We start from the raw sequence: 17,104 nt of genomic DNA, 5'->3' as shown, positions 1-17,104 counted from the left end.
AGTCCAATGTGTCGAAAGCGGCCTGGAGTGCAGTATTTATCTTTCGCGCATCTTCCCTGCAAGAAACTTACGTAGTAGGACGTTTTTATGGAACATAATAAAAGTGCAATTTGAGCTTCTCCTCGGCCTCATCAGTTGTGTGTCCTTGGTGGCTTTTGCCGTAACCAGGGTGTCCGGTTGTCTGGGACACGACGGGGCGGCCCCGGGGTCATTGGGACGGCACGCGCGCCCATTGTCTCCCGGTATGTTTATTACCACCAGGCGCACGCCAGCTTTTTCATAAAGTGGATGTTACTTTGTATAAAAGCAGTTTTATTATTAAGCACTCCATCAACATCCCATTGTGCATCCACTATCAAATTTCCATCAAGCTGCAGAAGAAGTGGCTTTTGTCTGTCGTTTTCTTTGGGCCGCGTGGAAAGACGACCATCTTCATTAGCTGATCCGCTTACCCGCCGATGTGGTCTGCGCGTCAAACGATAGGTGACCTTTCAAAAAAGTCTGCACCCCTATTCTTTTGCTAATTAATTTCTGCTTCGTTGCTTAAAGCACTTTTTTTCTTTTTCTATTCTCTTTTTTATTCTTTATCTAAAATAGATAAAGAAGTGCGAAGGACGGTAAATCAAACAGGAGCGCCCTTTATGCGTGCAATTTATCACCATCACTATTTCAGTTTAAACTTTTATTGCTGTTTGTCGTTTTTGGAATTTATTCTATTTTTTGAAAAATTATTTCATAAATTCATATTGTTTTTTGCTTATTTTGTTTCGTGAAATCGCATATCCACTTCTAGTCACTTTAGCATATATGAACGAGAGAGTTGAATACAATTATAGTAAATAACTAGGTATTGCAGACCTCTGCCATGTCAGCTCAGTTCTCATTATTAATTAAGTAATGGATCACCACTAATCGATTCTAAATAAGCCCATTTCTGACCTATACTAAAAAAAAAAAAAAAATTATCACAGTCCGTCCATGCCTTTTTGAGTTAGGTTGTTAACTAACAAACCAACAAAGACAAAAACATTACCTCCTTGGTGGAGGTAAGAATTTTGAAAACGAAGCCATAAAACCGAAGAAAACAGAAATTTAATTAAATTTTCTAAGAGCTCCTTTTTTTGCTTGGCTTTCTTTCTGAAACCTTGATTATCACCGTTCAGCACTTCCTAATCCGACTTCTTATCACCAACTTCAATGCCGGTCGCAATTCTACGTCTGATTAACATGGGGTATTTGACGATTTCCGTAAATATTTTCCGATTGAGTGTTCAAATTAGGTAAAAGGCATGAAGAGATTTAAAGTAATCGTCTTACGCCAGTGGTCCATTCAATTCTCACTTATTCAAGTTCTAATCGCAGCAAGACACACGCGATCTAAGCGTCACTCTTATTGGGTCGACTGCTTTGACAGGCATCTCCCCAGGGAGTGCACTTCTCGGGCCCGCTTGATTGCTTAAAATTATTCACCGGAGTGATAAATGCTAGCGAAAGGGAATCAATCGAAATTATCTTTGTAGTTTCTCGAAAAAGGTTATAAAAGGTGTCGTTAAATGATTTAAGATTAAAAATCCCAATAATGACAAATGACACATTAAAAATGTTAATTGTGTTAATAATAAATAGGTTTATTGAAACTTTTAACTAAAAGCAAAAACAACAACGAAAGCAGATCTGACAAAGATACAAAATAAAACTTAACTTTCAGATGACATAAACATTTCCTTTGGAATTGTTCTTCAATATTTAAATACTGATAACATTCAGATTGAACTCAAATGTTGATAAGAGTTTTGATGTCAAAGAATTCAAAAGACAAATTTATGCAGACTTATCAACACTTGCTTCCTTTGATTAACAATAAAGATGACAAAATAACGTGAAGCTACACATACCTATGTGATGGATCATGATTAAACGTATAAAATACAAATGCTACTAAAAATTATAGCATTTCATGATGTGGCGACTCTAGTATAAAGTGAAAATAGTTCTATAATATCAGTCAAAATATAAATATCCTTGTAAATATATTTGCATAAAGAAAGTATTACCAGATGATGCATAGTGTTTCTGATTGCAATTCCCTCAGAGACAAACGTCAATCGCAATGGAGTTTTTTTTCTATTTAATTTATGGAGCATCTTTCTGTCAGCCACAAGACAAGTCTCACACACTTCCAATAAAGCTGTAACTGTCCGGGCTGTCCGCCGAGTAGAACACACTGTCTCTGCTATCAGAACAGTCTGAATTGGGACTTGAGGGGAAGCTGTTGTCACTGTGATGATTCCTATATGGCGTCCAGCTGGTGGGGTAGGACTGGTCGAGACCCGGTGAAAACTGCTGCATACAAGACACTGGACTGGCTGGGTGGTTATTGTGATAAAACCCGGCTCTGTCACCCTGAGGATACTGGAAGCAGTCTGTGTTTCCACTGTCTCCCGAGATTCCATGTAACATACGCTCTTGTAAATCGCACATCTTGATCGTCTGCGTCATGGCCCATATATAATTATGTGCGAAGCGAAGTGTCTCAATTTTGGTAAGTTTAGCTTCACCGGGGGACGGTAAAATTTTTCTCAAGCTTTCCAATGCATCGTTCAAATTGTGCATGCGATTTCGTTCTCTGTCGTTTGCTTTGACACGTCGAGTTTTCTTTAGTTTTTGTATCATTGCTGGACTCCTGGCTCGGATTCGTGATTTTGTGTAGCGCTTTTTCTTACCGGAGTCGGCACTGTTATGAGCTTGTTCACTATGGCAGTCCATAGGCCTGTTTTCTTGGTGCTGGCGACTGAATATAAGATTGTCATTTTCATCATTGCTTAAAAACTCTTCCTTCATCTTGTCGTTGGAAAAGTCGGACATCTTTGAAAAAGCACGTTCTCGCTCAAGTTGCTGCTTCTTGGGAGTCGAGTTGAGATCTGTCAAGTCTACTCGGATTCGGGTATTTATACAGTTGGTGACAGACAGCCAATAACGGCACGGGAGCCTGCGGCTCACAGCCACGCGAGCGCACAATAGCACACGACGGGGAGAGTTGCGCAAATGAACGTGCGCAGTTGTCGCCCTGCCAGAGACAGTGGCATGCTCTGCTAGCCCCTGACTGACAAGATAATGTTGACAAACAAAACAAATGTGTGAACTTCACGGATTTATGTAAAAGAGGAGCGGCGCATCCACAAAACTACGTTAATTGTTGTCCGAGCCAGCGGGACTAGAAGTGAACGGAATGGTGGTGTTAGGTGCAATTTACTCGTCTCCGGAGGCCATGTTACAGGGTACACTGAGCCAACCAGTCGCAAGATGTTGTACAAAAATTTCAAAGCTTGATTGACAATGTGATATCGCTATTGTTGGGCTCCTTTAATCGACGTAGATGGGACAGTCCATTATCACAGGCGCTGTCATTATCACGCCTTGGTCAAGTAACTGTGGCGGATGACCGTGGCTATGACCATTAGTCGCGACCGGAGTGCCCTCACCGCCGCTGAAGGGTCGGATTAAATACTTAAAATGGCACGCGGCTCAGACCCTGCCACGCTTTGGGGCGGACCAGACAGCGGTTCAAGACAGTGCCGCTTCTACTGGCTAATTTTCTTCATATGTCTGCACATTTTCAACATAAAACTGTCTGGTGGCTGTAGAAAGTCAAACGGTCGCACCGACACCGGGTCTATAACGCCATCTTTCCAAGCGACACAGGCAAACTCAGTTTCGATAAAAGTGTGACTCCTATGTATATAACAACAAAAGCCCCCCCAAAAATAGGCCTAATTTCTGAGCTTCTCGTTGTCTGTTTTAGTCTCTACGACGACCGTGTTAAGGACTGCTTCCTTTCTCAATTGCCTTGATTATCATTCTGTTGGCCCCACAATACTCACCGTAAACTCATCGAAGAGGCAATTAGTTGTGTAATTACGTTCACCATTAACCGGGGAGAACAGTATAACATATGCTGTTTTGAACTCCATTCAGCCGATGTCTTCCCTCATGTGATATATTGTATTATATATGTGTTTTTTATTTTTTTCAATTTACAGTTAACCTTTTTGTTGTTGTCGTTCTCTCAGCTTTTTAAACTAGTGACGTATTTTTCTTTGCCGTCGAGGCTTATCATTTTTGTGACTAATAATTACATAAAACGAAATTGTTTTCTTCAAACCAAGAAGAATGAAAAAAAGTTAAACAGAAAATATTATTAATAAAGCAACCAAAAATGATAGTAATATGAAGTGAATACTTTAAGTGATTTGTTTTTGAGAACAACTCTGGAGACCTCTTTTCTTGTCTGCAAGAAACTCGATGCAACAGCAAATCGCTCTAAGCTGTGAGCTTTGTGTAAGCGTCGCTTTGTTCTCAGGCATTCAGCACGCATGCGTGACAAGTTGGAGGCGCGTTGTTTCAAAAATGCAGCAGAGAGGACAGAGGGAAAAGCGCGCTTAGCGTGGCTCGTCAGTATCGTAAAAAAACTCGCCTAAAAAGTTTCCACGCTCACTGTGTGACCCTATACGAGTCCCAGACAGCGGCAATTGTGGGGTTATGGCTCAGGAAATGTGAGTGGTACAAAGAAGAGGAGCGTGTGCTTTGTCGAACACAAAGCAGCGAGCGTACGGAAATAATACCTCACCTGGTACCACATTTATTAAAAAACGTAATAAATACACTTCTTTCGCGTCTTTTAAATTCTATTGTTAATTGACAGAGCTATAACCTGCATTAATCATTGGTTTGCTTGGTGTTGCATTTTCTCACCTGTCATGAATATTACAGAGTATTGTTCAACAAGCGCGTGGCAAGGAAAATTTCCATGCCTTGGTAATTTTGCTACACATCAGGCAAAACACATGCATGCTAATTTTACATCCATATCCTGCCTGACAGCTTTTTTTAGGTGTTTGAATTGTTTTTTTCCACGTGGCGGAGAGCCAAATCTCTTGTGATGACGCCGCGCCGAACCTCCCCCCTTCGCTCCAAAGGCGCGGAAACCTAATGAGACAATGTTTTCAGAAGCTTTCCCACAAACATTAAATCAAAGAAAGAAGGGACAAATCTCTTTTAAAAACATCGAGACACTTCACAAGGAAGTTTCAGAAAAAATCGAACACAAAAGCGTCTGATAAAACATTGACCCTCCTAATTAAAGTAACGTTGCGGGTCACTTTCTATCACTGGATAAAATGTGAGAAGGAGTCGCGCCGCCGGTAATTGGAACAAAGCTGAAGAGCCGGGAAAATCGTACAAGCTTTTTCGATAATTGCTCCAAACCACCATATGTCGTGTTTATTAATTTCCTTGAGTTTCCATGGATCATCCTTGCGGAAGCGTGCGGTTGAAATAGCAAAGAAGAGCATATCCTGAACAGTAGACTCAAAGAAAAATTTCTGAGACACATTTAAGTCGTTTGTAAAGACGTCAAAATTCATGACGCAGAACGCACACACATTCATAAAAAAACGTTGGGGAACAAAACTTGATATATGACAATGTGAATTAAGTTTGATTAAATTTATTGACACACACACACACACACACACACACACACACACACAGCAAGAGAGAGAGAGAGAGAGAGACAAACAGAGAGGGAGAGAGAGAGAGAGAGAGAGAGAAAGAGAGAGAGAGAAAGAGAGAGAGAGAAACACACACACACACACATATACACACACACAGCGAGAGAGAGAGAGAGAGAGAGAGGGAGAGAGAGGGGTAGGCGAAGGGAAATGATACAGGTACTTCAGCACCGAACAGAGACGCTTCACTTGCAGGCCACGCCCAAATTAAAACCCTCGCCTCGACCTTGTTCAGGCACATCATACATGTACGATGCTTGTTGAATCGAAACACGCAAACCACCCTCCTCAGTCTTAAGCTTGCTGTCACCTCAGCGCAACCTCCAACAAACTCATTCGTCAGTTCACCCAACATAATATCATCAACAACTATGGCGCATAGTAAAGTAAATCCTTAAAATTGCCGTTAATCTTTGCAATCCTCAGTGTCTTTTTCCTTTTATTCAACCATATGTACTGAACGTATTACAAAACATTTCGGAAATCATTTTTTTTGCTTTGGTCGTTGAATTTGATAAGAGCAAGTCTTAAGATCCTTTCCGTCATTTCTGTACTGATTAAATGGGGCAGTGTGTAACAGAAAAGGCTTTTAAAAGACAGCAATTTGTCGGTTAATATTATAGTGACTTGAAATGGATGGTATTTCTCAGGTTGGTTATTTGCAAGAAATAACTTTCTCTCCCTTATATTATCCACGTAATATTAACTATAGGTTAAGTCCATTTTGTCATAGGTGACAGCGTCTCAAAGCCTGTTAATTAAGTGTCCATCCTTGTTAAAGATACGTTATCGCTACCGCGTACGGGCGCGTGCCGGACTAAATCAATTCTATTTCATTCCCTTCGCCGAATTGCGTAAGTTTCATTTAACGGCGTAATGCGAGTTGGCCGAAGTAGAAAGAACATTCCCGCTTGCTTCGGCTCCGGTCTCACTTTGTTGTCACCGCCTGGTGATTTACTTTGGACGCCAATGTCTATTAGGAAGACTGTTAACAAGCGAGCTTGTAACGCTTGTAAACTTCTCACAATACACCACTATTGACTTTAAATGCGAACACCAGCCATAAAACAAGCCCACGTTCATGAAGTGCACTTTCTACACAAAACCATCCTTATCGCCCTTTCCATCAAAAACCATAAAAAGATGGCTATTTATTTTTGTCCATCATTGCAGAGATCGATTTTCACTTCAATCGAGAAATTCGCGCATGACACGTGGACATCGATCTAAAATTGTGACCCCAGTCACTGACAACATGCACAGGTCGATGACGTGACCTCGAAATGTAATCAATGTTTGCTTTACAATTATTATTTCTGTCTGAAAGAATACTGCTGTTTATTTAAGTGATTTAAGTGTGAAGTACAAGCTTGTAAAATGCTATTCATGAACTTAAATTTGAGCTGCGTCTAAAAATCTTTACTTTTAATAGAAAAAATCACCAAAACAGAAAAAATTGTAATAATTAATAAGGTTATTTTGCTGTCAACTTGTCCATTCAGGTATACAGTTACAAATTAATAGAGGTGATACGGTCTTGAATGTGGCATTTATTGAAAAACTCAATTAAAGAAACGATATGTAAGACAATGTGTTCAATTATATCAATGTCGATCAGGCACGGAAACGCGTGACAAAATAACTATGCGTCTAATTGCATCATAAAACTTACAGAGGAAGATTCAAAATCCAGAAATCAAAGAAATAAATTTATATTTTCATTTTCAAAATTGAAATGGGAGGACGTATTCCATTCATACAAATGCTCAAACTGGCGGAAAACTACAATAAGAACAATTATTTATATTAGAGAGAAGAAAATAAATGGACGCAGAAAGGTACCCGAGGTGAACAGACTAAGACAATCTCACTGAACAAAGCCACTTGATCCTCGGCGTGAGTGATGTGGCGGAAAAAAATGGAGAGACGGAGTGACAAAAGGGCAGTGGGCACTCTATATTATTTCCACTATATCCGGAGCGCGGGCAAGCGCGTCTCTAGCGAGACGACACGTTTAGGTACAATAGTACACAGGAAGAAACCAATCCAACGTTGACACCATCGTGTCTTATGGTTAGAAGTGGCTCAGTCTGTCACTTACGTGACATCTCGGAGATCTTCAGTGAACAAATTTGAAATCACGTCATTTTGCCATCAGTGATAGAAGCTCGTCTTTTGCATTTTGCAATGACACCCCTTACAGGTGCCACTTGAAAAACTTAACTTTATTTTACTAATTCCAGCCTTTTTGATCAATAGTTTAGTATTTTAACGTGATGTTATAAAGTTTTCTAATGAAAACACTAATACTTATTAAGTGTTTTTGGAGATTAAATACTGAATGATAAAAACGAAGAGAATGAGAATGATGGTTTTGGCGTATTTCAGTTAATTTTTATCAATTTAGAAAACGATATAAATTTAAAAAGAATTGTGAATCAGAGTCATTTTATACTTGGGCGGATAATACACATTGTGCATCATTCGTCCAAGTTTAATATTTCTCTACATTCAGTTTTATATGTTGAATATCGGAAACTCGAATAATGAATGCAAAGGGCGATTTCAACCAACATCCCCACGACAATGCATTTTTTATAATATTTTGCCGCACCGGCTTGACTTCTGGCTACTAGCTTGCTGGTGAACATAAAAAACCGGACGCTTCATTACACATTTACCATTCCAAAACCAGTAACTATGGCCAAAGTTTACGCTAAATTTCAAGCTTGGTTAATCTGCAAGCTGCAGCTCCAGCGGCGTCTTGCAGGTAATGTCCACTTAGAAAACAATGATGAATGATTAATGTGCCGGCGACCTATAATAATGTACAGTTATCTCGGCGGGGCCACTGGGGAGGCTGTGTGCAGAAACACACCTACTTCCATTGGTCGGAACTGGAAGAGGCTACCAAGCAACCGTGCGACACTCCGGGCAAATTCTCCGCTCTCTCATTCAGTACGTTTTCTGACCCTACCGGATTCCGTTTTGATGTACCGGTATATGTTCAAAAATGCAATTATGTTGAAAATATCAGATGCCCCATTTGTTTGCTCTGTTGAATGCTTCTTTATCAGTCCTGTAACCTGCTACCCATTGATCCTTCTCTTTCGTTTTTCTAGACTTACTTTCAGTGAATGAAGTAAATTAGAGAGTAAATTGTGCTTTTAATACGTGCTTTACGTTTAGTAATTACAATTCATTATACGGTGAAAAACCACCGGCCAAATTTCAATTTTCGACGTCTTTGATATTCCTTATCACCTGTTGATATTGTTTGCATTCAACCCGGGGCCGTAATACGAGCAGGGCCAGAGACACGTGCGGCTCGAGCTATCCACACGACCTGGTCCTAGGAGCCCGCCTCCCGTGTCACTATTCAGCTCATCCGACTCTGTAATAACAGTGTAATGACAGCAGACCGCTCAGCCGGACGGGCTGACTTTTCAATTTTACATGTTAAAATAGGTAATTAGGAAGAGCTGCGCACTAAAAACACGGCAAAATGCGTCTCCGAGGCTTTCATTTGCCATGGCGGCAGGTGCGCGAAGGGTCTTCATATGATTCCTTCGTCTCTAGCCGCGAGGCTATTCAACAGAAGCTTGATGAACTGGGGGCGTTGTCGATAGTTAAATTGTGCACTTGACGGCAGTTGCAGTTATCTTTGATTTACTTAGGATGACAACAAAATGCCTGCCTAGCGTTATAGTTTCAAAACAATTTATTTAAAAAAATCATTCTAGGTATTCGAAATCATAAGCAGCTAAAACTGTAGGCTATTTCACATAATGATAAAAATGTGTTGCTCTAGTCAAAAATGTTTTCTTTTTTGTTATTGTATCATGACGTGATAGTTATTTTTCAGCATCTGTTTAGACGTAAGTAGTGTATAACAAAGAAAACACCCTCTTGTAACACATTTCAATCTTTCTCAGTTTTATATTTTCTTGTGAATTTAAAAAGTGGCCTCTTGATTATTCACATCACGATTTTTATATTCAGCGATGGGCCCAGTACGCAGCTATTGTGTTTCGTTTGGATAAAACTAATGCACTACCAGCCATAGATTTTAAAGCTGGTCAACCCCAGCCGCGACCAGCGGGACTGGGGTGATACTCATTATTGGCAGCACGCGTAGTTCTGGCTTCAGATGTGTGGATTGTATCGGTCTTTCCTGCCTTGACAACACTTGTAAGGCAGTCCAAGTGGGTGATAAAAGTACTTGAGGTATTTGTACATAGTCACTAGTTGACAGATCCCCATGGACTTGAAACAGGAGACTTCCTCTCCGTGTCAAGAGAAAAGAAGAGAAAAAAGCAGAGCTACTTTAGACTTGCTAATTTCACTCAACGTAATTAGCTTCCTCTCCAAAGTGACAGTATAATGGTCGCCGAAATTTTCTCCGCGCTGCGCCAGGGATGAAATTAGCCCCGCAACGTGTTGGTCAGAACACCAATTAGATGACCCGGTGCTCTGCGACCGGGTCAATCCTTAGTAGAGAAGTTCACCCACGGGCCGGAGATGGGGCGACAAGGCAGAAGAAGGTCAGCCGCCGTCTGCGGAGACAACAATACACAATGATAGTTAAAATGAAAAGTTGAGATTCAGGTTAGCCGGAAAGCGAAAAAGAGCGCCGAAGTAATTTTGTTGCTACTGTTGAATTTGATTCATTAATATAAGCCTTTCTAGAAGTCATAAGAGAAAAAGAGTCATAAGAGGAAGGAGTTATCTTCATTTTTAATAATTTTTATTTGGGTCTTTGAACATACACAATTCACCTACAATTCATTAGTAAATGGCTGTTTTCCTGTCACAGATCTGCAGGTTAAATGTATTACTTTGGTAAATCAAAATTTTAATGATAAAACAAATGTAGAGGCTATGCTCAACAATTTGTGTGTGTCATTGATAAAGGTGAATGGCGTAAGTAGAGAGAAACCTCACAAATGGTTTTCGTGAATTGATGAACTGGATATAAACTCGAAAAGTGGGATCATTGCAAAAGAAATATGAAACAAACGCCGTTTTCAACAAAAAACAGACGAATAAATTAACCCCTATTGTCACCATGCAATAGGGGAAACAAGAAAAAACTGCATCATGCCTTATATAAACTTAAGACGACATGACATTTCCGGGTTTCGTTTAAAATATTTTGGTTTGAATCTTCCAAGCTGTGAATAACAACTCCTATCCCCATTACAGTGTAATGGCACTATTTACTTTCATTTACCTGCGTTGTTTGTGATTTCATATAAGCAAGTACCCTTTCTACGCGTGCCTAACTGTAAAGATAATGACTGTGGACAACAATAACTGATTTCTGTTCCGTTAATTAAACATGGACATACAATCAAATATCACAAAGGAACTTTGTAAGAAGGCAGTATATTATGAGTATTTAAGTACTTACTGTTTTGACAACACGCCCCGTTTTCCATTATCAACTTGGCCAGCTTTGCAAAAATTAATGACAACAACGTACAAACTGATTAGGATTACTTAAAGAATTAACGTAATCGAAAAAAGTGTGTAGTTGTTGTTGATCATGTAATACATGCGTAAGTGACCAGACCCTGAAAATCAAAACGATAATCATAGATCGGACGTTAATACCAGGAGAATTCTCAAAGAAAAAGAAAATGATATGTACATATCATTGTACAGGGCATTATTCGCTTCCCTGCAAACGAGCCAGAAACGGCATTATGCAAATCGGTATTTTTTTTTCGTAAATTCATAGAAATAGGACCTTTTGTCGGAAAAGAGAACCATAAGTGTGTTACCGCATAATGATAAGAATATGCACCCACAACTGACTGCTCTGGACCAGAGGAGAGAACGAGAGAAGAGGCATGATCAATGGCCATTCATGGACACTACAGCGCGAACGTTTTTAATGTCTCTCTCTCTAGATTTCAGAAGAGTAAAAAAAAAAAAAAGGAAGTTTTAACATAGAATACAAGGAGAACGTTTATGTCATTCAAAGGCTGTCAAACTGGTCCTCTGGGATAATTGCTTCCTACACTAATCCAAAGTTCGATAGGGAAGTATTGGCTAATAAGCCACATTAACAACAACGAGAAATCTAATTTGGCGCAATTACGAGGCCCAATGATTGCAGTAATCAGTAATTTCTCCTCGAAACGTACACAGCAGAATTGGCTCCCCAAGTCCGAGTCGTGTCGGTGTCGTGCAAATGCCATTGTGGCTGAAACAATGGTTGGGACCACGAGGCAGAGGAGGGCACAGATGGACGGTCAACTAGAATAGCAGAATAGAAACGCACGGGCTTAATAGAGACCAAGACTCATAATTAAACACTATGTAAATGACCTCGCGAAGAATACCCTCTTGTTTATACCTCATCACCCAACTTGTGAAACTATTGACGGACGTGGTAGGGTGGCGTGAGCACTGGAGAGGGGTACAAGTGGATTAACGGCAGAAAGCCCCCAAGCCTTCAAGTCCAAAATAATTACCTCAGATACCTACGACATATTACAAGACAAAACCCTGTTTGCCACCGAGTTGTGTAATGGATTTTTTTTCATAATAATTGGCCAGACTCCGCTCGTTAGCCCCATAGAAGTCCATAGGAGACTCGTGATTAGCCATTTTGTAAAGAGGAACCTCGGCTGGAAACGGGCAAGTGCGGTAAACCACGAAGGCGAGAAGTCCTCTCTAGCGTCCTCTCTGACGCTCTTCACTTACGCCTTAGGAGCGAATTTTGTTCAAGATCTGAGCAAGAAGTGTCGCGAGTTGACCAGCAAGTGTTACTGAACAGTGTCACTTGGTTACGTCCTTACCACTTGGCAACTGTCAGTTGATGAACGCGTTTGTTATCACGACGGCTGTGTAAGTGTCACTTGACAGCCCTGAGAGATCACAAATAGATGCTTTTCTTCAAATAAATTGCTGCTATATCCACTGGAGACACATTTATGCCATAACACAGGGTGTCAAAGGTTTTAGTTCAACCCTAAAGTTATAACAAATGATAGGTTTTTAAGCATCTTTTTAGAGAGACGCGGTAAGCGATTGGTACCAGTAGTTTAAGTACAAGTATATTTTAACGTAATGTATTTGTACACATTTTTTTTACTAACTATAAACAAAGAGCTTGTAACACGTATAAGTACGTATATTGATGCACTATTAACATTGATCAGATGATATTTATTTGGTTTAGATACACATCAACCAAGACACAAAACGGAAATATTTTCAGAAGAAAAATTCGTGTTATTAAATTGCTCCGACTGTACAGCATCATAACTTAAGACAATTATGTTAAAAGCGATTTTCCAATTTTCCACCACCACTACTTTTGCGTGGTTTCTCCACAAACATTAAAACCATAAGTAGTTTTAATGAAACAAAAGGGGTAAAAACGTGAACATCAGTGCTATTAAGTTTTCCACCAATTTAGATCGAATGAAACAAAAAACTACTTGTATATCTCATATCTGATCAAATAGGAACAAAGTCGAGAGGGTTTTGAAAGTAAATTGCATTATTTACATAAATGTCAAGTAATTTCTTTAAGTTCTGATGTTACAGAAAATGAGAAACTACCGGCAAAGAATTGCTGATCAAGGAAAAATCCCGCTGTTCCTAGTGTGTTGAAGAGAAAAAAAGCTCGAACTTGAAGACTATATAAAAGTTAACATCGTAAAAGGACGAAGTGATTGTGTTTACATCCACGTCTCAACTGAAACAATGCTGCACTGAATACCTTCGTAAATGTTCATGCGTCTCGGCTAACACAATGATCCAATAACGCTCTCTATCCAGTCAATTTCACACACACACACACACACGCGCGCGCGCGCGCGCGCACAGACACTCAGTGTGATTAACAAAGCAATATTATCGAAGCAGGTGCCACATTTACCAATGATAAAAGGATAGGATAGGCTATATTTTACACTTTCATATAAAATGGCTGTACTACTCAAACCGTCATCAGACAACACTTCTCTTCCTGTATCGGTATTTTTTGGATTTGTTTGGCGCGTTAAAAGTTTTGTCGCTAAAGAAATACGCCATGCTCAAGTTATGAGAGGGCAAAACGAAAAATAATTATCACGCCCAATGTGGGGCTCGAACCCACGACCCTGGGATTAAGAGTCCCATGCTCTACCGACTGAGCTAACCGGGCTTCTTGAAATCAGGGCGTTAATTTTTTCACCTACTCGAAACGTAATATTACATAACGCACGGCACTTATTTTTCTACTGAGCTGTTGATTTAGAGTGACATGTATACTGTACTTAAAATCTCCCTGCATCTCGTTCATTCACTGTTCTATACATCCATTATTACATTCTACTACTGCATCTACTCAGCAGTTCAGTTTTATCAACAATCTGTTTGAATACGTCAGAGACGGTCCTATCCAATCCCGGCTTTTTACGGCATGTGGCGGGCGTAGATTAGACCCGAGAGATGACGATACTCAAGTCGTGTATGTGTGTGTGACTCAGGGGCGGATCTACAGATATTCTCTGATAGTCTTCCAAATTATCTTTGTTGATCCATCCTCCATTTTGACAGTCTTCCGACAGAAAAAAATTAGACTCCCATCAATGCAAACTTGAACATCCGCCCGTGCTGTGTGCGTGTGTGCACGTTGAACCAATCCTGGTTCCGTATCACGGCTAACAGGTACTTGTTTTACATTTCTGATTCATAACTCTTTTCGTGTGTTATTTTAAGCCTTTGTTGCTTTTACATTGGTTTAATGTAATTATATATTTCGAACGTAAAAACAAAAAGGCTATCAACCAGTTATCAAGAACGTCTTTCTGTACATTTCAATAAGAATGCCAAGTACTTTATTTTAATGGTTTATGGTTTTATTTAAGTTCTGAATTAGGAAAGATAAGAAGCTTTAATGGATATGCAGACAAAAATGACTAGTGACATGTAAAGTATACTTTTCATTAATTTCTTTCACATAACTACTGCATTCTTTTAAAAACGTTCACGTAATTTTAATGCATCTCCAACCAGAACACATTTTACAATGTCACTAAAATACAAATGATATTTTCTAAGTAAAGTGACCTTTGTTTACCGATTTTATGATTGGTTACCCTAAGAATAACCTTAATTTCACTATTATTTTGATAGGAGTTTCAATGTTTAGGACCCTTTTAACACCAAGCTAAGAATAGTGCCATTTCCAAGAAAATATGAGCTGCACAGGGCCCACCACTGACTGTGTAAAAATTCAGCGTAAAAAAAATTCCGAACATGTTTTGCTATATACTCAACTTTTATTTCACTTGTACTTTTACATGTACACATAATGTATGTCATGTCATGACAAGACGATAAATGAAACAGAAAAATATTCTGAAAGCAACAAAGAAGTACCATCCATACAATAATAATGATTTTTCCTCTTTTAATCTTTTTAATGCTATGTTTGAGTAATTCCTTCAAATGAAATATGCTCGGTACAGTTTGTCAGAATGCTCAATTTCTTTTCATAATCTGTTCTGTGCTATCAAAGCTCAAAATCACACGAAGAGTCTCATTGAGCAATTAATCTATTCTGAGCAAAAGCGAGCTATAGAAGAAACTACTCAACCAAGCATGTAGCCATGTGTTTTACACAGGTTAAAATGACATAATCCATCCACATCCATATCAGTGATAAATAAACTGTCCAATCCAGGTAATTAGCTTTCTCAGTCTCCATTCTGGTCAGTTGTTTCTACTGTCTATGTCCAACACTGGTCACCATTGGTAAACATATATTGTCCATCTTGTGCTATTATCTTTCATAATAATAATCATAGAAGTTATAACCTTATTTTGGGAGACAACTTGTTACCACGGTAACTATAAAATACTGAAGAAAACTTTCATATCCCCCCTGTTAACTGCAGCTTGCAATTCTTAACAGCTTTTCAAAACCCCAGGATAAAATACATCATCTGTCCCTCAACTACGGTTCCATTTCCAGCTCTTTACAAAACAAAATGGCGCAAATCTTTTCTTTTGAATCCCACTGTCCATGTTCCACTAACAATATCCTCAGATACCAGGAGGAGGTGTCCATGTGGCAGCACTCCATACCTATCAGATGAAAAAGATTAAAAATGTACATTATAATCTTTGAATGGAGAGGCTTGAAAGAGGAACACAATTTGTTCCCCTTTAAAATGAAAAAGCATTGTAATTTTTATCAACACTTTTTACTCTGATCAATAAATTTTTTTGTTAACAAGAATAAAATTTTTTTAGAACTGTGCATTAAGGCAAGTTGTAGAAAACGTCAAATCCGTCACACCATTATGAAATACTATGACATCAAGCTGTGTAACATTGCCATAAACAATACTATAACTTCATTAAAACTGCATGACATCAACATAAACAATACTATCACCTACCCCCGATCTCTTGACCTCTGAAGAGTCTCCCATAGACATTTTCAGAGGCTGACTCCACATTGCACTGATCTCCTCAGGCCCTGGGGCGCCACTGCCACCACCACCACCACTGCCACCACCATAGAGCTGCTGTGACACCCCTGGAGGCAGACCACCTGGCGTGAAGGCTGCAAAGCCCACACTGCCTGTGCCAAGGAACCCCTGATTGAAAAGGTTAGAACTAAGTGATAAATACATTCCATGGAAATCATGTACTGACATATTACCATTATGCTAATACATCAACCTGAGTTCAAGACTTCAATATCAACCGTGTTTTCCTTTATATCACGAAATGTTATTCAAGGAAAACGGGGCCCCACAGACTGCAACAAGTTCTACCAAGATAACTAGGCTCAATTCACTATGAATTCACTACCGTGTTAATTATCACCATCGTGCTAAGGATCCATTACGTCAACATTAATTGTCTGAAATAACACCACAAATTACTCTATTCCTGTTTCTCACTGCTTACCTGGAAAGCCTGGTCCACCTGGCCCTCTCCTGCCCCAGTGTCTGAGAAGCCTGGCAGTCTGCTCCCTCCCATCATCAGTTTCTTCTGCTGTTCCTCACTCTGCTGACTAAAGCCACTGCTCATCACTGTGCTGGTGATAACAGAGCTGCTAAGGACAGATGAGGCTGGGGACCAGTCAGTAGGACCATCTGGAATGAGGGAGCGAGGGAATAGATGAATGAGTGAATGGATGGATGGATGGATGGATGGATGGATCAATGAATACAAGGGTGGTAGAAAGAATGAGAAAACGAGTATGAATGAAAATGCAAACAACCTTTTTTTTTTTTGGAACATTAAAAAAATGAACAAATCTTTCCTTAGATGGCTCAGTGAAAGCCACTATCATAACATTAAAATTTTTTGGTTATTGTTGTATTCAACAGATGTCAAATCAGCATATTGTCCTGCACAATCCCAGCTGTTCAACATGTAATCAACAATCTCGCCCAGCTTGCTTTTATTACAAAAGCTTGTTACATAGTTCATCTGTCAAATACACCAAAGACCTTTTATTCTTATTCTTAGATCTACCATATCTTATATCTGTTAAAAATTTTTTTTTTTTT

General features: G+C 39.5%; 2 protein-coding genes and 1 non-coding gene across 3 annotated transcripts in view; all 3 read right to left on the bottom strand.

The window, feature by feature from the left end:
• Positions 1-1,607: 1,607 nt before the first annotated feature.
• Positions 1,608-3,745, bottom strand: LOC106168229 (neurogenin-3). The gene has a single exon (XM_013547199.2). It carries the CDS (start codon positions 2,863-2,865, stop codon positions 2,170-2,172), a length of 696 nt encoding a protein of 231 aa, XP_013402653.1. The 5' UTR covers positions 2,866-3,745; the 3' UTR covers positions 1,608-2,169.
• A 9,916-nt stretch (positions 3,746-13,661) lies between these two features.
• On the bottom strand, positions 13,662-13,734 carry Trnak-cuu (transfer RNA lysine (anticodon CUU)). Its single transcript has one exon. It is a non-coding gene; the product is annotated as a tRNA-Lys (tRNA).
• A 1,098-nt stretch (positions 13,735-14,832) lies between these two features.
• Positions 14,833-17,104, bottom strand: part of LOC106168224 (ankyrin repeat and KH domain-containing protein 1) — a 35,872-nt gene continuing 33,600 nt past the window's right edge. The window contains exons 30-32 of the mRNA XM_087003984.1: positions 16,497-16,684; positions 15,980-16,180; positions 14,833-15,662 (exon numbers count right to left, since the gene is read on the bottom strand). Of these exons, the coding sequence (XP_086860110.1) occupies positions 15,621-15,662; positions 15,980-16,180; positions 16,497-16,684 (431 nt within the window). The 3' untranslated portion in view covers positions 14,833-15,620. The remainder of the gene's footprint in view (positions 15,663-15,979; positions 16,181-16,496; positions 16,685-17,104) is intronic.

Source organism: Lingula anatina, chromosome 2, assembly GCF_051362555.1.
Source record: "Lingula anatina isolate TDL-2025a chromosome 2, LinAna3.0, whole genome shotgun sequence".
In the NCBI taxonomy this organism is placed as follows: domain Eukaryota; kingdom Metazoa; phylum Brachiopoda; class Lingulata; order Lingulida; family Lingulidae; genus Lingula; species Lingula anatina.
This window is presented reverse-complemented; position numbering and strand designations above follow the sequence as displayed.

Bases quoted from the DNA above. Each gene is read 5' to 3' on its own strand.
- LOC106168229 (XM_013547199.2), bottom strand. From the start codon at position 2,865: ATGTCCGACTTTTCCAACGACAAGATGAAGGAAGAGTTTTTAAGCAAT.